The sequence below is a fragment of the Balaenoptera physalus genome, assembly GCF_965194825.1.
Source record: "Balaenoptera physalus genome assembly, chromosome: 20".
Taxonomy (NCBI): domain Eukaryota; kingdom Metazoa; phylum Chordata; class Mammalia; order Artiodactyla; family Balaenopteridae; genus Balaenoptera; species Balaenoptera physalus.
Window position 1 is genome coordinate 15,771,441 of NC_138901.1, and position 25,105 is coordinate 15,796,545.

The 25,105-nt window shown below is 44.3% G+C and overlaps 1 protein-coding gene and 1 long non-coding RNA gene across 8 annotated transcripts in view; one reads left to right on the forward strand and one right to left on the reverse strand.

Moving 5' to 3' along the window:
* MARCHF10 (membrane associated ring-CH-type finger 10) overlaps positions 1–25,105 on the forward strand; it is a 92,747-nt gene that overhangs the window by 47,461 nt on the left and 20,181 nt on the right. For 2 of the 4 annotated variants that reach the window (XM_082443120.1, XM_082443122.1), the window contains 3 exons: positions 5,801–5,944; positions 16,890–18,306; positions 23,343–23,509. In XM_082443120.1, the coding sequence (XP_082299246.1) occupies positions 5,801–5,944; positions 16,890–18,306; positions 23,343–23,509 (1,728 nt within the window). Of the gene's footprint in view, positions 1–414; positions 923–5,800; positions 5,945–16,889; positions 18,307–23,342; positions 23,510–25,105 lie in introns of those variants that run through there. The other 2 variants (XM_082443121.1, XM_082443123.1) reach the window with 2 other exon arrangements.
* LOC309650998 overlaps positions 6,277–25,105 on the reverse strand; it is a 38,769-nt gene continuing 19,940 nt past the window's right edge. For 2 of the 4 annotated variants that reach the window (XR_014257878.1, XR_014257880.1), the window contains 2 exons: positions 18,060–18,151; positions 6,710–8,750 (listed from right to left, as the gene is read on the reverse strand). This is a non-coding gene — a long non-coding RNA (uncharacterized lncRNA). Of the gene's footprint in view, positions 6,566–6,709; positions 8,751–18,045; positions 18,152–25,105 lie in introns of those variants that run through there. The other 2 variants (XR_014257877.1, XR_014257879.1) reach the window with 2 other exon arrangements.

Genomic DNA, 25,105 nt, shown 5'->3' on the forward strand with positions numbered 1-25,105 from the left:
AGCTGGAAGGTCGGGGGAGAGAGCCCTACCTAAGTGAGACCCCGCGGGCCACCATATGTTGCTGCCAGAATAGCTAATTAGACCGGCTGTGGGAGAGGAGAAGGGCCCACGAGCTTCCACATGGGAACTTAGTGGGAAAGAACTTTCCTGCATCTGTCAGGGACGCCGGAGACCATCGGCTGGAGAAGGGTGTGATGGTGATGCCATTGCCCTGGTTAACTCTTCAGTGACTCTGAGCTCCAAGCCAGGTACCTCCTGGGCAGGAGCCAGGCCGGCTGCCCCCAGGCCACCTTGAGACACCACCACCCCGCCCCCGAAGAATGATGTTTGAGTTTAGATTCATTGACAGCCTTTTTCAAATGTCCTTTCCCCCCGTGAGGGCTGCCTCCTGACGGCTCTTTTTCTTTTGTGCAGGTGACAGCAGCGAGCGCCCCCTGTTCTGTGTTGAATACTCCCCTTACTGCTGCGTCTTTGCTTTCTCCCCCGTCCTGCAGCCCAATACCAACTTCTGCAGCCTGCTGCTGCCCCTACTGCCGCCCGCCTCCCCAGCGGCCCAGCACTCCTCCCCGCCTCTCCCTCCGGCCTCCTTTCCCTCCTCCCCGGGCCCCGCGCCCGAGTCGCCGGCGGCCCTGTGCTACTTCCCCATCTCCTGCCCCAGCCCGGCCGAGACCCCTGTGCTGTGCCTGCCGGGCCCCCGAAGGCCCGGGAGAATTTACCTCGTGTGGTAAGTCGCCCTCGGCGAAGGACGCAGCACAGTGGGGACGGGGGGACGGTAAGCTTCCGGAGGGCAGCGCCGAGACCCACGGCAGGAGGCGTGACGTGCGGGGGGGAAACAGGAAGACCAAGACAGCTGCTGCCACTTCACCCGGCCTTCTTCTAGCACTTAAAGGAGTGAGCGACCAATAAAATCCCGTCCTCTCTCGAGACCCATCTGATTTCTTCACTCCCGCGTCTGGCGCAGTTTGGATGGTTAACCACCAGAAACCGATCAGACTGTTCTGGGTCCGATCGTAGCCTTGGCGGTGTGACTGTGCCCGCCGAGCCGGCCCCGAGAGGGCGGCACCAGGGACAGGCCTCTGGGGGGAGCCCACGCTGGACCTGATTGCTGGTTCAGGACCGCACCGAGGAGGCACAAATTAAAGGGCTCAGTCGCTGCTTACGGCTTCTTTCCTGACTCCTTATTAGGCCCTACGCCTCCCCAAATCAAAAATCCCACCTCCTGGGGCCCAAAATAAAACATATTTATGGTGCATAATTAAGCTTTAATTCAGATCTCCTCTGGGGATGTGAGACAACACTCATTTCCAGCAGGCTCAGACTGGCAAACAGACAGGGCCTATTATTTGTGACTGTACCGAAAGCTGCCTATTACACCAAGGCAACAGCAGCTCTTGCGATTAAGCTGTAATACTTCCCACGATCTAAAAGAAGCAATGAATCTTTTCAAAAGGCATCTCAGGCAGAGTCTTGGCACCTCCTGGGCACCGGGCATCGAAGTGAAGATAGTGTGGGGGACGGTAAAGGTTCAGGAATTGTCTTTTTCTCTTCACCTTTCTTTTCAAACTTTGTGTAGCCAGAACCGTGTCTGTGTACGGCAGGTGATGGGAGGGGTGGAACAATTATCAGGTGCATGGAATTAACGTGGGCCGTTAAAGGGACTCGGTTCTCAGTCATCAGAGTCTTGTATAAATAGAAGGTTTCTACCTTTTTCTCCCTTTCCTGGTCAAATTAAGAACTATTCAGTCAACAATTAGTGTCCCAGCACTGTCAAGAGAACGGAGGCAGGACTACCCTGGTGGTGCAGTGGTTAAGAATCTGCCTGCCACACGGGGAGGGAGAAGGGTAAGCTGGGACGAAGTGAGAGAGCGGTATGGACTTACATATCCTACCAAATGTAAAATAGATAGCTAGTGGGAAGCAGCCGCATAGCACAGGGAGATCAGCTCGGTGCTTTGTGACCACCTAGCGGGGTGAGATAGGGAGGGTGGGAGGGAGACGTAAGAGGGAGGAGATATGGGGATATATGTATACATATAGCTGATTCACTTCGTCATAAGGCAGAAACTAACACACCACTGTAAAGCAATTATACTCCAATAAAGATGTTAAAAAAAAAAAAGAATCCGCCAGCCAATGCAGGGGACACGGGTTCGAGCCCTGGTCTGGGAAGATCCCACATGCCGCGGAGCAACTAAGCCCGTGCGCCACAACTACTGAGCCTGCGCTCTAGAGCCCACGAGCCACAACTACTGAGCCCGTGTGCTACAACTACTGAAGCCCACGCACCTAGAGCCCGTGCTCCACAGCAAGAGAAGCCACTGCAATGAGAAGCCCACGCACCGCAACGAAGAGTAGCCCCCGCTTGCCGCAACTAGAGAAAGCCCGCGTGCAGCAATGAAGACCCAATGCAGCCAAAAATAAATAAATAAATAAATAATAAATAAACTTATTAAAAAAAAGAGAGAGAACTGAGGCAGACACCTTCTATGTAAACAGCCGTTTGGTTTCTTTGCTACTGGAGGTATCCCTTTGCCCAGACACTAGAAGGTGTGGGCTTCATGGTGCCCAAAGCAAGCCACAGTCTTCCCCAAATTCACCTACAAACTTCAGGATGTTAGGTTGGCTGGCAATGAAACTCCTGAACACAACCCCCTCCGTTCTCTGTAAGGCAAAGCGTCTGTCCTCCTACCTGGAGAGGAAGTTACATTTCACCTTTCAGTGTAAATATAACTTGGTCTTCCTGCAGATTAATATATGTAACATGCCACCGTGAGGACCATCTTAGAAAGGCCCCAAAGGTCTGAGGTTTGGTTCACTTTGGATGCGGGTAAGGTGAATAGGAACCGGAATTCATGGACATACAAACTAGGCAGCTTAGGTCACCTCATTCGTAACTTCAGTTGCAGATGGAGAAGAAGGAATAATTCCCAGGAGTTTGCTTTCCACTGAACCTAAAGCGTATCACAGGGAAGAAGTCAGTGGTGCAGCCAAATTAGATTATAATCTTTAGGCCAAAATGTCTTACTCATCTCTGTGAACCCTTGGATTATTACATAGCAAAGGCACATGGGTATTTGTTGAACAAATTATAATAAAAAACAAGTTGCTGTTTGCCTTTTGGATTTTATAACAGGATTAAGGGAGAGAGTCAGCAAGAATAACACAGAAATAAAGGCTGCTGAATAAGTTATTCTCAACCTATAAAGCCTGCATAATAATAAATTTCTGGTCAAATTCAGTTCTCTCAGGGGAGTGACTTCAGATTCCCAATTATTATTAGTAGTAGTAGTATCACTATTTATGGTGGAAGCAGCAGTTACCATTTTTAGCAGCTAATAAGCACCAGACACTGAGTTAGAGCATTTACATACATTATTGTTAACCTTCACAATAACTCTACAAGATAGGAATATTCCCATTTTACAGTTGCAGATACTGAGATTCAAATTGCCCAAAGCCAGAGGATTCTGCTTACAGGACCAGCAGTGTTTTCTTCACTGCCAGACCTGGTCAAACAGCCTCTAGTGTTTCAGCTTTATTACTTTAGTTTGCTGAGAACTCAATTAGAGGAGACAGGGTTATGGAAATCATTTTGGAAATCATTTAAGAGGTTTGACGCTTTGAAGAAAGTACTTTTTTTGAACAAGAAAACAGACTAACCTGTTATCTTAAGTCATCCTGGGTGTTCAGCACAAGAAAAAAAAAAATGGTTCTACTTTTGGAATTTCCCCATAGTTTCAGCTGAATACATCTTCTCAAGGCCTGCAAATCATGCTAGGCGATTATTATTTGCCCTGCAGTAGAATTTGAGGCAACACCCAGGCTGGCTAAGACAGGGCCCTCACCCTTAAGGAGCTTACAGTCTAGCTGGAGAGAAAAGACACACACCTGAGGCAATTGTGGAATATTTAAATGCTAAAGGCCCTAAGGACCCTGAACGTTCTGGCCAAAGCAGACTCCTAAAACTGGAAACAGACCTCCAGGGACTTGCCGGCTGGCACAAGCTAGTGCAGGCTGAAGAAGAAAGCCCCTCTGGGAGGGAGGATCACTCCCCCGAGGGTGTGCAGGTGTGGAGCGGGGGCAGTAGGGGGCTGCAGGCAGTGTGAAGTTCTGCTGCCTGGGCTGTGAAGGAAATTTGAATATCCTGCTGGGAATCAGAGTAAAATCCTTGGGACGAGGACCTTTGAGCCAGGTCCTGAGCATGCACTGGACTTGGCCTGTGCCCCAAGCCTGGCCCTTCCCTGATCCTCCCTGTTTCCTCCTCAGTAATAACCCTGCTGCTTTCTTCCCGGTCAGCCAGGTGCTAGGCAGGAGGCAGTTGTTGACTTCTGAGCGCTGGACAGGAATGAGGCCTCAGGTGATGGGGAGAAGCCTGTGGACCAGAGGAACACAGCTCCTGGGGCTAAGTGCCTCCCCACTTTCCCCCGTGCCCGGTCCCTTAGTGTAAAGCCCTTGATCCCTCTCTCTCGCCCTCCTCCTCTCTCCCCACACTTGGTCAGTGAGATCCTGTCTAATCACGACCCTACACCATCTCATTTCCTGGAGGATTCTCTTCTCCTTTCTGGTCATGCCCACGACCTCTCTGGGCTCCACCGACGTGCCCTAAGCTGGAACCCACACCACTGGCAGCTCCCCCTTTTAGTAAGTTCCCTGTGGAACACGATCTTCTCTGTCTTAGAGCACAGAACCCACTGCCTTCCCCTGCCAGGGCCTGTCAGGGAAAGTAGGTAGTACCTAATCACTGTTTAAAACGAGGTTTCACGGGCTGCCAAGGAGAGCGTTCATTCCTTTCTTGAATCTGGATGAAAACTATTCACCCAACCACAGCTTACACCATGGAACATAAATTCAGTTGTCTTCATGTGCCAAGAAAGGCTGTTCTCTCGCACACGACTCAGGGACCCTTCCCAGCTTTACCCCCGTTGCCTGCTGGCTACGGCCATTTGTGAAATTTCTGAACTGTCCAAAAGGGGATGAGCCAGCAAATTCTCCTGGAAGCATTTAATCTAGATATTCACAATTTAAGTGCCTGTGAACTCAAGAACTTGTACAGATGCATGGAAAATAACAAAACTCTTTCCCTAAACTCACGTGCACTGACACTTAATACATGTGAGGAAGAAACTTGAGATTATTCATACTAATTAGCAACCTAATTCAAAATGTGAACCTTAAAAAAAAATATTGGGAACTCAATCCAAGTTGGCGCTCCAGCTACTATCTTCCTGTGAGTGTATCATCCCAGCCCAGTGGTGGGTAGCACATAGGCAAGAGAAAGGGTATATGGTCCCCAGATGCTTGGAACCTTTCTGGAAGGCCAGATTAGCTGCTAAAAAAACAACCTGAGGATATGAATATGCAGGTGTAAAGTAGGCTGTGATTCAAACTTGGATGAACGCGTGGGGAGCAGGGCTTGTGTGTCCCAAATGTAAAAGGCTCTTGACCGTTTTACCAACAGGCCCATCCCAACATCTAAGAATTGGAAGCTAGAAACTTCTTAGCCAAAGGAAGCACCCCCTACAGACTCCACATTGCAGGTGTCAGGGGTGCTGATTAATGGTGATAAAAGCCTTGTGAAGTAGGTACTATTATTCCCATGTCATAGGTGGGGAAACTGAGGCTTCCAGAAGTGATTTGTCCAAGCCCACGTGGCTACAAGGTCATAGAAACAGATTTCAAATCCAGCTCTTCCCTGACCTCCTGGGTCTATTCTCTTAAAAGCCTTCCCCACCCTTTGAGCATTCTTTCTACAGAAGATGTTTTCCTGTAAAAATTACTGAAAAGATTTTGCATCTTTCAGCAGCCCAGGCATCACAGATTTTATCAAGGAAGAGGAGGCCAAACCTGACAGTCAGCCCAGAAATGCAGAGCCCGAGAGCGTCTGGGGACAGAAGCAGACAGAAACTGCAGCTGCCGGGGAAGGCGCCAGCCCTCAGGGGAGTAGGTAAGGACCTGCAGCTCGTGCATCTCCGTCCTCAGAGAGACTGACTTGTGCTGTAACCTGGTGAATTCCGTGTGGTTTTTAGACACTTGGGTTTTTACATGAAGAGCGTGTACCTTACAGTGAAACACTTAAAAGGCTTTAAAAGCAAACTATTGGATCCAATTTCCTTCTCCAAGGGAGGCTGGTGGGAAAAGGCAGGGCAGGGAGGAGTTTTAATTTTCTCTGCCATTACTCCATAAGTGAGACTGTGCATGGTTTGGAGTGGGTGCCCGCCGTTAGGCTTCTGGAGAGGGTATGTGGGTGGTGGGTGGGAGGTGTTGGGGGATGGGGTGGGGGGGGGAGAGGCAGTCTGTAGCCCGGGGATGTCTCACCTGGCCACAGTTCCCGCCCACTTCCCAGGAGGGAAGGATAGGGAGGTCTGTGGATGGCAGACGACTCACCTCCCACGGAAATCTTCTCCCCTCTGATCCAAGGCGTCAAGATCTTACCGTGTAAGAAATAACATCGAAGCGAATATACGCTTTATTTCAAAACCCTGGTTGGCGGATACCTCCTCTTTCAATCTTGAGCGTTCATCCCAAGGCCTAAGCCACGCTGCTCCGCTAACCACGTTGTCCTCTCCTGCGGTGGCAGAAGGAAAGGAGGAACAGGTCCTAAGGACCCCCCTTGGGATTCAAGGAAAGGGATACTTGGCAGCTCACCTTGCCAAGGACCTGTTCTTCCCCTTGGGGAAGCCACCGAGCATCACACTTCCTCGCCACCCGATGAACACAGGAGCCTTTATTTAAAAATAAGATCTATACTGTGGTGGACACACGCAAATATAGAACATGTATTTGGATGGCTTGACGTTAGGGGCGATTAGAGCATATGTGGCTCTCTAGCAACTAGATGTCCACGGGCCCCCAGTGATCTAATGCCTTCGGTCGGGAAGGGCAGACCTCACTTCTAATTCCAGCTCTTCTTCCTCCCAGCGGTGGAGTCTTGGGTGGTCAAGTAGCCAGCCTGGGTTACAGTTCCCGTGTCTTAAAATAAGGATAATGATATCTACCTCACTGCATTGCTATAATAACTAAAGGAAATAATATGCTGACCAGGACTTGACTATAGTGGGCACTCAACTCCTGTTAGTTTCTCTCCTGCCATCTCCCCAGCAGTCCTCAGTGAACTGTAGACTGTTATTTGAAGGTGAGGTTCCCTATGCATCAGACGTTCCTGGACCCAGGAGGCTCATCTAATCCGCCACCTGCACCCAGAAGACATCTTCCATGATCCTGAGATTTTGTCCCAATTTTCTATTATACCAGGACTCCTTATCTTCCCCCAATTATTCCCTCAGTCGTCTCTCTTTAGTCCTTTTTTTTCACATTCTAAGTGGTTTGCAAAAGTGGGAGTAGGAGCCAGATGTTTGAACTGTACCAGTGAGAGACTCGAAGCAAATGGGCCAGAGAGGTAATACATAGAAAGCTCTTACAAATCAATAAGAAAAACACAAATACCTAATAGAAAAGTTGGGGAAGAGGCACAGCAGACAATTTCACAGAAGAAGAAATACAGATGGCTAATAAAATTTGGGGGGAAAAAAAGTTCAAGCTCACCCAGTGATGAACGTAAACTTACATGAGATAAATTTGGCCTACCTTAGCTAGGCTAAGGTTTTTTCAAATAATGTTCAATACTGGTAGTGAAACTAATAACTAACATTTCCTGGGCACTAACGTGTCAGGTGCTTGCCAAGGCCTTGGCATGCATTCCTGATGACACAGTTATGGGAGATGCTTTCATAGTCTACCTGTAGGGTAACCTGGTACAAAGTGGAATTTGGCAACATGTGTCAAAGTCTTTAGAAAGCTTGCAATTCCACTCCTATGAATCTATTCTAAGAAAATAAGACATATAGTCAAGGAGTTATGAGCAAGGACATCTATCCTAGTGTAATTTGTGGCAGCAAAAAAACTTAAAATAATCTATATACCCAACAATAGGAGAAGGGTTGTATAAATTATGATATTTTATATAATGTACCCTTGCAGTATAATTATTATCGTGTTCTTCACAATTAACGGCAGGAGATAATGCTCACAATAAAATATTTAGGGAAAGGAAGCGGGACGTAAAGTTGTATATACCCAGATATCCCAATTTTGTTTTTTAAGACAATATTTCTAGATAAGAGAGCCCTGGGTTGTAAATTCAAATGTCTTCAGGAAACAGGCAGGTATGGCAGGAGAAATACATGACAAGGGCTGTGGGGCCTGTGGTGAACCAGACATGCTCCCCCTAAAGGCAGGTAACTCAGTGTTCAAACATTGAGCCAGCAGACAAATGCAGGATAAAAATAGCCCAGGGGTCTTGAGTTTGCAACCCACCTCTGAATTCCAGAACAGTAGCAATGGTCTTCTGAGTTTTGGATATTGGGTGATTTTTATTTCTTCTTCATCCTCTTCTGTGTCTTCCAAATTTCCTACAATGGACATCGACTACTTTTTTAACCAGAGGAAAACAAAAATCTATGGCTGTCAGAACAGACGAAACTGTTGGTCAAGCACATGCGGAAGTCTAGACCAAAGACATAGTCTTAGGGCAGAGAGATGCTTTTTCTGGTTTCATCTCACTGCACCCACAACATTCGGTTGCACCTAGTCGGACTCCTGGAAACGGCAGGCACTCCAGTCATGGCTGGAGCCCATGCAGGTCCTCAGAGAGGCATTCAGCAATGTCTGCAGGGCCTGGTCTATGAAGAGCATATCCCTGGTCTACCCAATCGAGTGTTTATTCCCAGGCCTAGAGCTACGAAATCTTCTCCCTATTTGATAGACACAAGAAAAAGGATTAAAATAGCACAAATATAGAATAGCACAGTCTACCACCTTTAGGGGAAACACACACATACACGTACACACACACACACACACACATACACATACACAAACACATAAGGGATTGAATTTTTAAAGAGGAAGGCCGTTGTGATGACAAGAAAGGGTGGAGATGTATTCCCAGGGTGTTTCCAGAATCCACAGGAGCTGCAGGACAGCACTTAGCCTGCGACTTCTCCTGCCCCAGAAGCCAGTGTCACCAAGTGACAGCTCGGTGGCTTTTGTGAAATAAGCTATGGTTCCTGCTGTTTCCAGTTTCTGAGTTTCAGAAGCTGCTCTAGCTGATTCTTTTGCCCGTTAGGGGTCTCCCAAAGCCTGACCTAAACAGGCTCAGGGCAGAGGGGGCTCAGGTGCATTCAGGGAACAGCCAGAAGATTCAGGTCCCAGCACTTGTTAGCTAATCTCTGAGGCTCTTCATCACATTCAAAACAAAAAGTAATTCGTCTCTCACTGAATTCTTTCTGTGATGAGACATCAAGAACCTGAGCTTCTTTAAGTCATGAGACTAGGTGTGTGATCTCAGTTAAAGGACTGTGGGTTCAAGTCCCAATCTGGATTTTGGCTGGGTTCAAGTCCCGGCTCGTGGGTTCAAGTCCCAATCTGACTTGCACGGTTTCAGCTGGTGACCATGAAGGGACAGTGATAACACTACAACAAATTGGGAGGAAATTTTTGCAAAAAAGTGAGACGGACCTTAAGATCTTGGCACCAAATATCGTTGACTCTACCATTGTATAGAAAATTTCATCTCTAGAAGCAAGAGGAACTACAATCCTGCAGCCTGTGAAACAAAAACCACATTCACAGAAAGACAGACAAGATGAAAAGGCAGAGGGCTATGTACCAGATGAAGGAACAAGATAAAACCCCAGAAAAACAACTAAATGAAGTGGCGATAGTCAAACTTCCACAAAAAAAATTCAGAATAATGATAGTGAAGATGATCCAGGACCTCAGAAGAAGAATGGAGGCAAAGATTGAGAAGATGCAAGAAATGTTTAACAAAGATCTAGAAGAACTAAAGAACAAACAAACAGAGATGAACAACACAATAACTGAAATGAAAAATACACTAGAAGGAAACAATAGCAGAATAACTGAGGCAGGAGAACGGATAGGTGACCTGGAAGACAGAATGGTGGAATTCACTGCTGTGGAACAGAATAAAGAAAAAAGACGGAAAAGAAATGAAGACAGCCTAAGAGACCTCTGGGACAACATTAAACACAACAACATTCGCATTATAGGGGTCCCAGAAGGAGAAGAGAGAGAGAAAGGACCAGAGAAAATATTTGAAGAGATTATAGTCAAAAACTTCCCTAACATGGGAAAGGAAATAGCCACCCAAGTCCAGGAAGCGCAGTGAGTCCCAGACAGGATAAACCCAAGGAGAAACATGCCGAGACACACAGTAATCAAATTGGCAAAAATTAAAGACAAAGAAAAATTATTGAAAGCAGCAAGGGAAAAATGACAAATAACATACAAGGGAACTCCCATAAGGTTAACAGCTGATTTCTCAGCAGAAACGCTACAAGCCAGAAGGTAGTGGCATGATATACTTAAAGTGATGAAAGGGAAGAACCTACAACCAAGATTACTCTACCTGGCAAGGATCTCATTCAGATTCGATGGAGAAATTAAAACCTTTACAGACAAGCAAAAGCTAAGAGAATTCAGCACCACCAAACCAGCTCTACAACAAATGCTAAAGGAACTTCTCTAAGTGGGAAACACAGGAGAAGAAAAGGACCTACAAAAACAAACCCAAAACAATTAAGAAAATGGTCATAGGAACATATATATCGATAATTACCTTAAACGTGAATGGATTAAATGCTCCAACCAAAAGACACAGGCTTTCTGAATGGATACAAAAACAAGACCCATCTATATGCTGTCTACAAGAGACCCACCTCAGACCTAGGGACACATTCAGACTGAAAGTGAGGGGATGGAAAAAGATATTCCATGCAAATGGAAATCAAAAGAAAGCTGGAGTAGCAATACTCATATCAGATAAAATAGACTTTAAAATAAAGACTATTACAAGAGACAAGGAAGGACACTACATAATGATCAAGGGAACAATCCAAGAAAAAGATATAACAATTATAAATATATATGCACCCAACATAGGAGCATCTCAATACATAAGGCAAATGCTAACAGCTGTAAAAGGGGAAATTGACAGCAACACAATAATAGTGGGGGACCTTAACACCTCACTTACACCAATGGACAGATCATCCAAACAGAAAATTAACAAGGAAACACAAGCTTTAAATGACACAAAGGACCAGATAGATTTAATTGATATTTACAGGACATTCCATCCCCAAACAGCAGATTACACTTTCTTCTCAAGTGTGCATGGAACATTCTCCAGGATAGATCACATCTTGGGTCACAAATCAAGCCTCAGTAAATTTAAGAAAACTGAAATCATATCAAGCATCTTTTCTGACCACAACGCTATGAGATTAGAAATCAATTACGGGGGAAAAAACGTAAAAAACACAAACACATGGAGGTTAAACAATACGTTACTAAATAACCAAGAGATCACTGAAGAAATCAAAGAGGAAATCAGAAAATACTTAGAGACAAATGACAATGAAAACACGACAATCCAAAACCTATGGGATGCAGCAAAAGCAGTTCTAAGAGGGAAGTTTATAGCTATACAAGCCTACCTCAAGAAACAAGAAAAATCTCAAATAAACAATCTAACCTTACACCTAAAGGAACTAGAGAAAGAAGAACAAACAAAACCCAAAGTTAGCAGAAGGAAAGAAATCATAAAGATCAGAGCAGAAATAAATGAAATAGAAACAAAGAAAACAATAGCAAAGATCAATAAAACTAAAAGCTGGTTCTTTGAGAAGATAAACAAAATTGATAAACCAGTAGCCAGACTCATCAAGAAAAAGAGGGAGAGGACTCAAATCAATAAAATTAGAAATGAAAAAGGAGAAGTTACAACAGACACCGCAGAAATACAAAGCATCCTAAGAGACTACTACAAGCAACTCTATGCCAATAAAATGGACAACCTGGAAGAAATGGACAAATTCTTAGAAAGGTATAACCTTCCAAGACTGAACCAGGAAGAAATAGAAAATATGAACAGACCAATCACAAGTAATGAAATTGAAACTGTGATTAAAAATCTTCCAACAAACAAAAGTCCAGGACCAGATGGCTTCACAGGTGAATTCTATCAAACATTTAGAGAAGAGCTAACACCCATCCTTCTCAAACTCTTCCAAAAAATTGCAGAGGCAGGAACACTCCCAAACTCATTCTATGAGGCCACCATCACCGTGATACCAAAACCAGACAGAGATACTACAAAAAAAGAAAATTACAGACCAATATCACTGATGAATATAGATACAAAAATCCTCAACAAAATACTAGCAAACAGAATCCAACAACACATTAAAAGGATCATACACCATGATCAAGTGGGATTTATCCCAGGGATTCAAGGATTCTTCAATATACGCAAATCAATCAATGTGATACACCATATTAACAAATTGAAGAATAAAAATCATATGATCGGGCTTCCCTGGTGGCGCAGTGGTTGAGAGTCCACCTGCCAATGCGGGGGATGCGGGTTCGAGCCCTGGTTTGGGAAGATCCCACATGCTGCAGAGCAACTGGGCCCGTGAGCCACAACTGCTGAGCCTGCACGTCTGGAGCCTGTGCTCTGCAACGAGAGGGGCCGAGATAGTGAGAGGCCTGCGCGCCGCGGTGAGGAGTGGCCCCCGCTCGCCGCAGCTGGAGAAAGCCCTCGCACAGAAACGAAGACCCAACACAGCTAAATATAAATAAATAAATTTATTTTAAAAAAATCATATGATCATCTCAATAGATGCAGAAAAAGCTTTTGACAAAATTCAACACCCATTTATGATAAAAACTCTCCAGAAAGTGGGCATAGAGGGAACCTACCTCAACATAATAAAGGCCATATACGACAAACCCACAGCAAACGTCATTCTCAATGGTGAAAAACTGAAAGCATTTCCTCTAAGATCAGGAACAAGACAAGGATGTCCACTCTCACCACTATTATCCAACATAGTTTTGGAGGTCCTAGCCACGGCAATCAGAGAAGAAAAAGAAATAAAAGGAATACAAATTGGAAAAGAAGACGTAAAACTGTCACTGTTTGCACATTACATGATACTATACATAGAGAATCCTAAAGATGTCACCAGAAAACTACTAGAGCTAATCAATGAATTTGGTAAAGTTGCAGGATAAAAAATTAATGCACAGAAATCTCTTGCATTCCTATACACTATGATGAAAAATCTGAAACAGAAATTAAGGAAACACTCCCATTTACCATTGCAACAAAAAGAATAAAATACCTAGGAAAAAAACTACCTAGGGAGACAAAAGACCTGTATGCAGAAAACTATAAGACACTGTTGAAAGAAATTAAAGATGATACCAACAGATGAAGAGATATACCATGTTTTGGACTGGAAAAATCAATATTGTGAAAATGACTATACTACCCAAAGCAATCTACAGATTCAATGCAATCCCTATCAAATTACCAGTGGCACTTTTTACAGAACTAAAACAAAAAATCTTAAAATTTGTATGGAGACACAAAAGACCCCGAATAACCAAAGCAGTCTTGAGGGCAAAAAACAGAGCTGGAGGAATCAGACTCCCTGACTTCAGACTATACTACAAAGCTACAGTAATCAAGACAATATGGTACTGGCACAAAAACAGAAACATAGATCAATGGAACAGGATAGAAAGCCCAGAGCTAAACCCACGCACCTATGGTCAACTAATCTATGACAATGGAGGCAAGGATATACAATGGAGAAAAGACAGTCTCTTCAATAAGTGGTGCTGGGAAAACTGGACAGCTACATGTAAAAGAATGAAATTAGAACACTCCTTAACACCATACACAAAAATAAACTCAAAATGGATTAGAGACCTAAATGTAAGACCAGACACTATAAAACTCTTAGAGGAAAACATAGGAAGAACACTCTTTGATATAAATCACAGCAAGATCTTTTTTGACCCACCTCCTAGAGGAATGGAAATAAAAACAAAAATAAACAAATGGGACCCAATGAAACTTAAAAGCTTTTGCAAAGCAAAGGAAACTACAAACAAGACGAAAAGACAATGCTCAGAATGGGAGAAAATATTTGCAAATGAATCAATGGACAAAGGATTAATCTTTAAAATACATAAACAGCTCATGAAGCTCAATATTAAAAAAAACAAACAACCCAATCAAAAAATGGGCGGAAGACCTAAATAGACATTTCTCCAAAGAGGACATACAGATGGCCAAGAGGCACATGAAAAGCTGCTCAACATCACTAATTATTAGAGAAATGCAAATCAAAACTACAATGAGGTATCACCTCACACCAGTTAGAATGGGCATCATCAGAAAATCTACAAACAACAAATGCTGGAGAGGGTGTGGAGAAAAAGGAACCCTCTTGCACTGTTGGTGGGAATGTAAATTGATACAGCCACTATGGAGAACAGTATGGAGGTTCCTTAAAAAACTAAAAATAGAATTACCATATGACCCAGCAAGCCCACTACTGGGCGTATACCCAGAGAAAACCATAATTCAAAAAGACACATGCACCCCAATGTTCATTGCTGCGCTATTTACAGTAGCCAGGTCATGGAAGCAACCTAAATGCCCATCGACAGACGAATGGATAAAGAAGATGTGGTACATATATACAATGGAATATTACTCAGCCATAAAAAGGAACGAAATTGGGTCATTTGTAGAGACATGGATGAATCTAGAGACTGTCATACAGAGTGAAGTAAGTCAGAAAGAGAAAAACAAATATCGTATATTAACGCATATATGTGGAACCTAGAAAAATGGTACAGATGAACCAGTTTGCAGGGCAGAAACAGAGACACAGATGTAGAGAAGAAATGTATGGACACCAAGGGGGGAAAGCAGCAGGGGCTGGTGGTGGTGGTGTGATGAATTGGGAGATTTGGATTGACATGTATACACTGATATGTATAAAATGGATGACTAATAAGAACCTGCTGTATAAAAAAATAAATTAAATTAAATTAAAAAAAATTAACCAAAGCCTACACTTCCGAATCCTGCATATCATTTTTTCTCCAAAAAAAAAAAAAAATATATATATATATATAGATAGAGAGAGAGAGAATTCAGATTGTCACATAGAAGCATTTGTTCCTTAAAATGCCATCAGCCCAGCCTGGGTGGACACACAGCTCCAATCCTTTACATCCACAGCCAGATGCCCAGAGCATCCTAGAATCACTGCTACGTCTCTTACTGGGGTTTATAAAAACCTGGGAGGGGCCTGATAAGAAAGCTTAACTGGTTTCTAGAAGAGCCGATGAGTAAAGATTCTCACTGCGTCCCTGAGTGTCCCATGCAGTTAACAATAAAAGGAGGCTTATGGAGTATCAGGATGTTGGAGACGCAGACTGCTGCCCCCCTGAGAGGCGCCTCCACTAGAGCGAGTCTGTATTGACTTGGTCTTCGGCTAGGCCAGACGCTTGGAGGACTTGCGTTTCACCTGCTTGAGCTGTTACCACACAGGCCTTGTCGAGGCTGTGGAGTCCTGTCCACTCTACAGGGTGAACCGCTTTGGGAACCGAACGATAAGGATGGCAGCGCCTCACCAGATCCTATAGGATAGCAGAGGGGGGAGCAGAGGGGGGTGGCCAGTGGCAGGAGGGAACACAGCAGAGTGGAATCAGAGAAGTAGGTCCAGTGTCCTATCCACATTGAGAGGGTAAAAACCCTCAACAGCACACACACTATGAATGAAGTGGATTCTTGTTTTTACAAGGAAATTGTTAGTCCAGTCAGTGTCTTCAGGAGTAATGCAGGGTAGTGGTTACAAACTGAAGCATCAGGCAGATCTGAGTTGAAATGTTCACTCCATCACTTACTGGACATAGGATCTTGGGCAACTTATGTGACTTCCTAAGCCTTGGTGCTCTCACTTATGACGTGGTGTGATTGTGGCACCTGTTCCACAGGGTTGTGAGCCTAACTGTGTGCATGTAACACAATTAGCATGGTGCTCTCAATAGTGCTTATGCATTATTTTTATAAGGCAAGTTTTGACCAAACCATTTCACCAATAGACATTCCTACCCCTTTGGGCACTTGACCTCTCTCCTCTTTCTACATCTCCTCATACTTTAGATTCAGGGGGCAACGGAGAGGAATTCTATCACGGTCAGAGGTTACAAACTCACTAGGGGCTAGTGACAAAGAGGAGATCATGATTTCATCAGAGGGTTATGATTTTTATTTGCACTGAGTAGTAAAGGTAACCACGATCATCAATTTAACTGGGCAGCGGCTTCTAGAGCCTTCCTCCCAATCTGCCAGAGTAGACTGTACATTTCTTAATGTTTTGTAAAGCTGTATGTGAAGCAGGAGTGTCCTGAATGTATGTTGAACAAATTGGGATGAGAAAGCACTGGTGGGTTTTGTAGTTGTCATTCCTGGAGTGTTTGTTGGTTTTCCTTCTGTAAATACTGGTATGAAAACCATCATTTGAGAGATTTTACCCATCATCAGCCCTGACTGACGCGGGGCTGGACAGTCTTCCCAGAGCTTCTGCAGAAAGGATCTGTATCCTCAGGGTCACTGTGCTGCCCCAGGACCAACCTGAGCTCCACAAGTGTACAAAAGAGAGTTCATAGGGACTTCCCTGGCGGTCCAGTGGTTAAGACTCGGTGCTGCCATTGCAAAGGGCAAGCGTTCGATCCCTGGTCAGGGAACCAAGATCACGCATGCCACATGGCACAGTCAAAAAAAAAAAAAGAAACAAAAACAAAAGAGAGTTCATACGCGGTAAACTGAAACTAACTCTCCTGTACTCCTTTAGTACCTCCAGTCATTTTAACCATGCCCGTTTTCCTCTCCAGGGCTTGTTTATTGCCTTATGGGACCCTCACCCTTGGTGTTAGAGGTCTCTCATCTGTGAGCACCTACAGTAAAATGATAAGCTTATCTTTTCTCAATACAGATCCAATCGTTCAACAAGAAGGTCCAATGTGGGCAAGTGACACCAAGCTGAAGAGGCCAACTCGAGAGAGAAGAAACTTGGTCCCATCCTCACAGCTAATAACGGTGATGGAGAATACCCCCGAGAGAGCCAAAAAAAGAGACCTGAGTGCTCTCTCCCAGAAGGAACCGCACCCAGCCCTATCCCAGGCCTTCCAAGGAACAAACAGTCCTCAAGAGTTGACCGAGTCCTTGGGGCCACCACTCGTAACTACCACCTTGGGAGGGCCAAGAAGAATGATGTTTCGGTTCAGAGATGAAGATTTTTATTCCGTTTTATCCTCAAACTCTGGAGGAGAAAATGATGATACTGAAGAGGAAACCCATGTAGAGGAAGAACTTTTGTTGGCTGGTATGCACCCGCCCCGTTCTCCTTCCAATCATAAGAGAAGTAGATTTCTTGGGACATTGGCCACTCGGGCCAAAAATAAAAGTTTTGAAGAAAATCCTGCAAATTGCAGAGCGAATTCTGTAAGAAGAAGTGAGTCTAGTCATGGCTCATTACGAATTAGCAGTGCAATGCAGCTAGTGCCAGAGCAGCCTTCCATCTGGCAAGGGATATTCCAAAACCCTGGGCAGCCTGATGGGGGGTCTGCTAAAGAGAAAGACAGCAGTGGCAGTGAAAATGAGAAGACCTTTCATTCATGGGACACCAAGTCCGAAAGCAGTCTGGAGGATGACCTTAATGCTGAAAATGTATTTCGTGATGGTACTTCTGTGGAAGACAGGCCTGGAACCCATGACTATGAAAGAGATTGGCAAGCCCATTTAAGTGATTCTAATAATCCTCTTGGCTGTTTTCTTGCTGGTAGACCAACAGCTCCAAGATCATCAATGAATTCATCCTATAACACTCCAGGATCATTCATGCATTCTGCTCTGAGAGACGATACTCCAATAGACCTGTCCACATCATCTACCTTAGCTCCCAGTTCAGACTCGGAGGGAAGCTCCAGGTTTAATGTTCGTCAACCACTGTCTCCCATTAGAAATAGGAATCTATTTGCCAGTGCTGAAAACCACAGTTATTTTCCTGTAAACAGTGTGCATGAATTTGATGTCAGGGGAGCAGAAGATATTACTTTAACAAGCCAATCTCAGGAGGCTCCATTACATACAGAAGATCTCTTACTAAATCCTCAAAGCAGCTTGTCCTTGGTGGAGTCTTCCAGCTCCTCTCCATCAGGAACGAATTTACAAGGCCACTTGCATGTGCCCAGGTCCCTACAAGAAAATATACCTTTTACTTTCTTGGCAGTGTCTGAGTTCCCAAATCAAAATGACAATGGGAGCAGAATGGAGGTCCCTGGCGTCACCGATGAAAAGGAAGCCACTAAAACAAAGGCAGACCCTGAGAAACTCAAGAAATTACAAGAAAGGTGAGGAGTTTTCATAATTATATGAATATACATATATATTTCTAAATTCTATTTCTCTAATGCCAAAATAAGCAGTGCTTTCCTTAAAGGGTCATGGGGATTCTAAGTCAAGGGAGGCCCTTCCTTGACATTTTAATGATTTCTTCTTTCAAGAAAATTGTCTAGTTTGTTGCTTTTAAAATATGTCTCTACAAAGAAATGTTCGGTTTTTCAGCCCAACTTCTTCAGTATTCCCAAAGTGTTTTTTTCCTTGAATACCATAACTTTAAGAAAGACAAGCTACTATACTCCAATAAAAAATAAATAAAAATTTTAAAAACAAAGAAAATAAAAGGCAAGTTTGCCAAATATAAGGGTTTTGGGGTTTGCTTTTTTGTTTTTGGCCGCACCTTGCAGCTTACGGTTTCTTAGTTCCCGGACCAGGGATCGAACCCGTGCCCCCTGCAGTGGAAGCATGGAGTCTTAACCACTGAACTGCCAGGGAAGTCCCAAGGGTTTCTGACTTCTACATAGGGCTTCCCTTTCCCCCTAGCAATTAGGAACCAAGATTTTTTACGAAATGGTTGTTATCTCCCCAGAGAAGGAGCCATTCAGCACTTGGAAGTTCACCAGCTCTCCCCCATGAGCTCTGCGCAAATCCAACCAACAGTTCTAGAATTTGAACCTTCCAAACTAAAAGGCTGGTCTCAAACAGTTGCCATAGCTACCTCAGTTCTCTGAAGGGCCACGCTGGGGTGACCACTGCTTCCATTTTATGTGCTGCTTCTCATGCACAAGAAAGAGAGAAATAAGATCTTTTCTGAATTGCTCTTTTCTTTGATCTCTCCTTTCTTGTGAGATGATTTTGGGATATTTCACAACTATGAAATGCAATACTTTTTAAAGCTGTCATTAAACACCATGTCAGGATTTGACCATTTAATTTATGATAGGTGTTACCATGCCCTGATATTGGCTTACTGATCTGGAAAGTGATTCTTTGAATGCGAGCCCTTTTTTTGTGTTAGTATGGCTCATTGGGTCATTAATCATCCCATTGATATTCATCTGTAAGTGGGAAAATTCCATGGCAATGAATTTGAATGCAAAAAGGAGGAAAAGATACGACTTAGAATGCTCACACACTCCTGTCTATCATCCGACTGCAGGAATGAAGTAATTTCCTTGTTAACAGCACCTTTTTTTTTCCATATCAAACAAACTACCAAAAGACTGACCCAGGGTTAAGGGCCAAAAGGTCTCAGCACCCATCCATCCTCACCTACCCAAAAATACTCTTCAAACCCACTTGCCAGGGGTCTGGACTTCCACCATCCCAAAGCAATGCCTTTGGGCTAAAAATGACTTCTTTTAAAAATGCAGCCACTTCTAGGTGTAGTAATGCATTAAACAGCTACTATTTGTGTACTTTGTTTATCAGATACTCTCTTTTTTCTGTATACAATAAACCTTATGCTTTTCTTATTATTTCAAAAATATTCATTTTAGGAAATATTAAAAATATAAACTTAAAAGAAAAATCACCAATAACCCTATAATCCAGAGAAAAGCACTGTGAAAAACTCTTTCCAGTCTTTCATCTTTGCATATAAATGCAATTTTTAGTAAACATTGGTTCATATTTTATAATATGCCTTATTTTAAGATTTCAAGCCCATTTCTCAATGCCACTTATACTCTTTAAAATTTTCGCTTGATTCGTTAGCTTGATACATACAAATAAGCATATAACATACGCACACGCTAGAGAATTAGAAGCAGAACAAAACCCGGGCATCCCTGTGCCCACCTTCCAGCGAACAGAACATCACTGGAGCTTGGGAGCCCCTCACTCACCCTATCTCCTCATCTCTCTCCTTCATCTCCTCCCTCCCAACCCCCTAAACCCTCTGGAAATCATTCTTGCATTGCAATTATCATTCCTTTGCTTTTTAGTTTCTTGTTGTTGGAAGTTTTTATGCTTTATGGCTTCACCATATGAGCATATGTATTCCCAAACAACACATTGTATATATTTTTGAATTCTGTGGAAATGTTACTATTATTTTTGAACTCCCTAGAAATGGAATATCTGTTCTTCTGTGACTTGCTTTTTCCCCTTACATCGTTAGCCAGATGCATCCTGGTTGATATTTTTGGGCTTTAATGCATTTGCTTTCACCACTACAGACAATTTCGCCATCCTCCTGTCGATGGACATTCGGGTCCTTTACTGTTTTCTGTACACAGTGCTGCATGAACATTCTTGTAAACGTCTCCTGGTGCACATGGGAAGAGTTCTCTGGGATATTTTTTTTTTTTTTTTAATCATCAGCCTTTTGGTTCCAACCAGTCTGGGGTATTTTTTTTTTAATTAATTAATTAATTTTTTTGGCTGTGTTGGGTCTTCGTTTCTGTGCGAGGGCTTTCTCTAGTTGTGGCAGCGGGGGCCACTCTTCATCGCGGTGCGCGGGCCTCTCACTATCGCGGCCTCTCTTGTTGCGGAGCACAGGCTCCAGAGGCGCAGGCTCAGTAGTTGTGGCTCACGGGCCTAGTTGCTCCGCGGCATATGGGATCTTCCCAGACCAGGGCTCGAACCCGTGTTCCCTGCATTGGCAGGCAGATTCTCAACCACTGTGCCACCAGGGAAGCCCTTCTCTGGGATATTTATGCAGGAGTGGACTTGCTGTCCTGGCGGGTAGCACAGCTTCCACCATACAAGTAATGCCAATGTACTGTCTCAACAGTGATGTATACTGTTGTCCATCCTGTCAGCACTTGTACTGATTGGCTTTACACATTGTCACCAGTCGCATGGGAGTAAAATGATACCGTGGCTTTAATTTACATTTTCATGACTGTTAATAAGGTTAGGTGTTCTGCTGGCTCTTTTAAAAAATTTTTTGGCCACGTTGTGTGGCATACGGGATCTTAGTTCCCTGATCAGGGATCGAACCTGTGTCCCCTGCATTGGGAGCAAGGAGTCTTAACCACTGGACCACAAGGGAAGTCCCTGTTGGCTCTTTTAGATGTTAAACGACCATTTCTATTTCTTCTTCTACAAAATGCTTATCTATGTCTTCTGCCCATTTTTCTTTTAGAATATTTTTCTTTTATTTTAAAAATCCTTTATATAGTCTGGCTATTAATCTGATTCTTTGACAGTTATGTGTTGGAAATATCTTTTCTCAATTTGTAGTTTGTCTCTCCTCTTTCTTGATGTTTTTTAATGAAAATAAATTCTTAATTTTAATGTAGCCAACTGTATCCATCTTCTTTACGGATTGTGATTTGTATCTTGTTGTCTTGATTAAGAAATCCTTCGCTAACCTGGGGTCATCATGACATTCTTCCTATTTTCTTCCAAAATCTCTACAGTTTTCCTGTGCACGCTTAGGACTTCATGTGAAATGAATTTTGGACTTAAGTGTGATGTTTAATATGTGGTGTGAGGTATGCATTGTGAATACCAAGTTGTCCCAGGATCTTTCCCCTGCAGAGCCACATCTGTCATATAACAAACTATATATGTATAAGTCTGTCTCAGGGCTCTGTTCTGTTCTGTTGTGTTTTTTTTGTTTTTTTTTTTGTCTTTCCCTAAGGCACACCATCTCAATGACTGAAGCTTTATAAGTTTATAAGTGCAAAAGCCTCCCTCCCCACTTTGTTCCTTAAGAGTCCTTGACTATATACATTTAAAAATCAGCTTTTGGGGATATTCATTGGAATTGCATTGAATCTACAGATTATTTGGGGGAGAACTGACATCTTGCAGACATTGAGTCTTTCTTTGATAAACATGGCATATCTCTTCTTTTGTTTGTGTCCACCATGAGATAGTATAATTCTGTTCCTTTTCATTGAACTTCCCTTTCTTGGGGAGAAAACTCTTCTAAGACACTGAGCATACACTCCTATATCCAGAGTAATGTCCATTTCTTCCTCTCCTTTGATTTTCGTCTCTAGCCAGTTTTGCTTTCCTTGACCAGAGAGTCCCTAGGCCCATGAGGATTCTAAACAACAAAAAATTAGCCTTAGATTCCTCAAAAGCCTCCCTACAGAAACATCGACCAGCTATTCTTGACTCACCATTTATGAGACAAAAATATGTTTGCTTACATTTTCATTAATTCCATCTTCATCACATTCCAGCAGCTTATATTCTGGAATGTTGGCATAATTTATTGGCAAGGGTTGAGTTACTGGTAAGTTCACGTCCAAGTTCACTGGTTCACTCATCCCAACCAACATCTACTGAGTGGTCTCCACACGCCGATCCTTTACCAGACTCCAGGTGCACTTTATTGTCTGCACAGCAGGTTCACCCGCTCCAGGCTGCCCCATGACCCTGTAAGTGGGTAGCAGTAGTCGGATTATCATGGCTTTACGCATGAGGAAACAGAGACCTGGGAAGCTCAAGCACCTTGTCCAAAGTCATCAAACTCACAAGTTTTAGAAGCAAACCTCAAAGCCAGGCCCTGGCGGGTACGGGGAGAAAAGTTTCTAGCCTCTGGCTCAGTTTCCCTCTGGAGCTCTTTCCCAACCTTCGGATGTGTGATAGGAGCGCTGGTGCTCCTGGTTCGCTCACACGGATCAATAACTGCGGAGGAGCCTGACTTAAGAGTCCGTGAACCTAAGGACTTCCCTGATGGTCCAGTGGTTTAGACTCCGCGCTTCCACTACAGCGGGGGCGGGCTTCGATCCCCGGGGAGGGAATTAAGATCCCACATGCTGCGGGGTGTGGCCTAAAAAAAAAAGGAAATTTAAAAAAATTAAAAATACCTCTACCACCTGCCTGCTGTGGCCTAAAAAAAAAAAGAAAGAAAAGAAAAAGAATCCCTGACCCTGTTATCAGTAACCATCTTACCGGGAAGAATCTTCAGCAGGGTCAGAGGGAGCAGTGAGTTAGCCCCCAGGAAGGCATGGGGGCGGCGGGGCCGGGGTGGGGGGTGATGGCTCCGTTTTCCTCCCCGTCCCACCCTACGCTCTGGGAACTGGTATTTGTGGAAACTGCAAACGTGTAGACTCCTGGTGACAAGGGCTTGTTTTCCACTTAGTCTCCTGGAGGAGGAGTCCGAGGAGGAGGGAGACTTGTGTCGCATCTGTCAGATAGCTGGGGGTTCCCCCGCCAGCCCCCTCGTGGAGCCGTGCGGCTGCGTGGGAAGCCTGCGGTTTGTCCATCCGGAGTGCCTGAAAAAATGGCTGAAAGTGAAAATAACATCAGGTAGGTGGGAAAGGCGGAACGACACACGTGCCGCGTACTTACCACGAGGCGCCGCCCTGTGGGACGCGCAGCCTTGACAACAGCTCACGGCAGCAGTCACTAGGGGGGAACGGGGCTCTTGCTCACAGCCCCCGAAGGACAGGGGCAGGACTAAGCTGCCTTCAAATTATGGGAGGGAAATGAGTTTTGTTTTGTTTTGTTTTCAAAGGCTCAGGTCAGAATCCTGGAACGTGCTGTCGAATTTCACCCCTGCTCGAGGCCTGAGCAGAGGTGCTAAGATTGCCTCCCAGAAGGAAGGAAACTAGAACTGGGTCTATGGCTGGGTCTCAGCAAGCACACAGCGGCCACCAGGGCAGCTGGTAGACAGACCAGTTCTGCTTCCTTTTACTTGGGGGGAGGGGGTGGGGTAGCACCTAGAAGCTGAGCCAAGCTGCCCTTTTGCAGCAAGGAAAAGAGCACTGATCTGATTTTTCTACCGCCATATCAGATAAAGAGATTCCCATTGTGCTCATTTTGTCAGCTCTGTCTTTAACAGATCTTGTAACTGGGTGTGAAACCCCGTTCTCAACTCCCGAGGGAGGTTATAACCTAAATATAGCCATGTCAGTAGGTCGGCTATAGTTTTCTTGGCAGAGAACAGGAGGTTTCTTCAAAACATTTAGGAACAAGAGCAACTTGAATAACAACAACAACAAAAAATAAGACGCCAATGCAAAGAACACTTCGCTTCGAAAACATCTAAGGCATTTAGACTCCCCTCTCTGAAAACTTTTTACCCCAGAGCCAGATGCTGTTTCTCTCCTCCTCCGTGCTCTCCTCCTTGGTTATCATTGTGCCAGACAGCCCAGGAGACCTAGAACTTGACCCTGTCCCCGTGGCGTGTCGCCACGCCCCCTCACCAAGCACAGCACACCATTTAATCAGGCAATGAACACGCAGGATGATCCGGTTAACTGTCTCCTCCCCGAGGCCCTCTCTCCACGTCTGCAGGAGAAATGTAGGAGCGACCACTGCCCGAGTTACTTAAATGCATCTCCACACAGTGAGCAGGGTACCCAGCCCTTCAGAGAGCGAAGAACAAGTGGATCTCAGCCACTAATGACTATGCTGTGCAATGCTTTATCTTACGAGAAATTTGGGCTAATTAAACATCTAGCACAGAAAAAATTACTCATGAGATGTGTGATGAAAGTACTGCTAAATGCTGGTAAATGCTAATGTTGGTCTGGGTGTAATCGGCAGGATTAGATTGGAGGACACATGGGACCTTCCGTAGCCTTAAGTATTATAGAATGATGCTTTAAAAAAAAAAATTCAAGTCAACAAAATGCAGATAAGGGATCACTGTTCATCCTTGTCTTTTGAAATTCTCTATTATTTACTACCTCTTTGTACCCCCAGTGGGGAAAAATAGAACTGGGGTATAAAACTGCACAAACCCTATCTTTACCAAATAAATTCAAGTAACTGATTAGTCCTCTGTTTTCTTTTTTTTTTGGCCGCACCTCTTGGCTTGTGGAATCTTAGTTCCTAACCAGGGATCGAACCCGGGACCCCCTGCAGTGGAAGCGCAGCGTCCTAACCACTGGGCCGCCA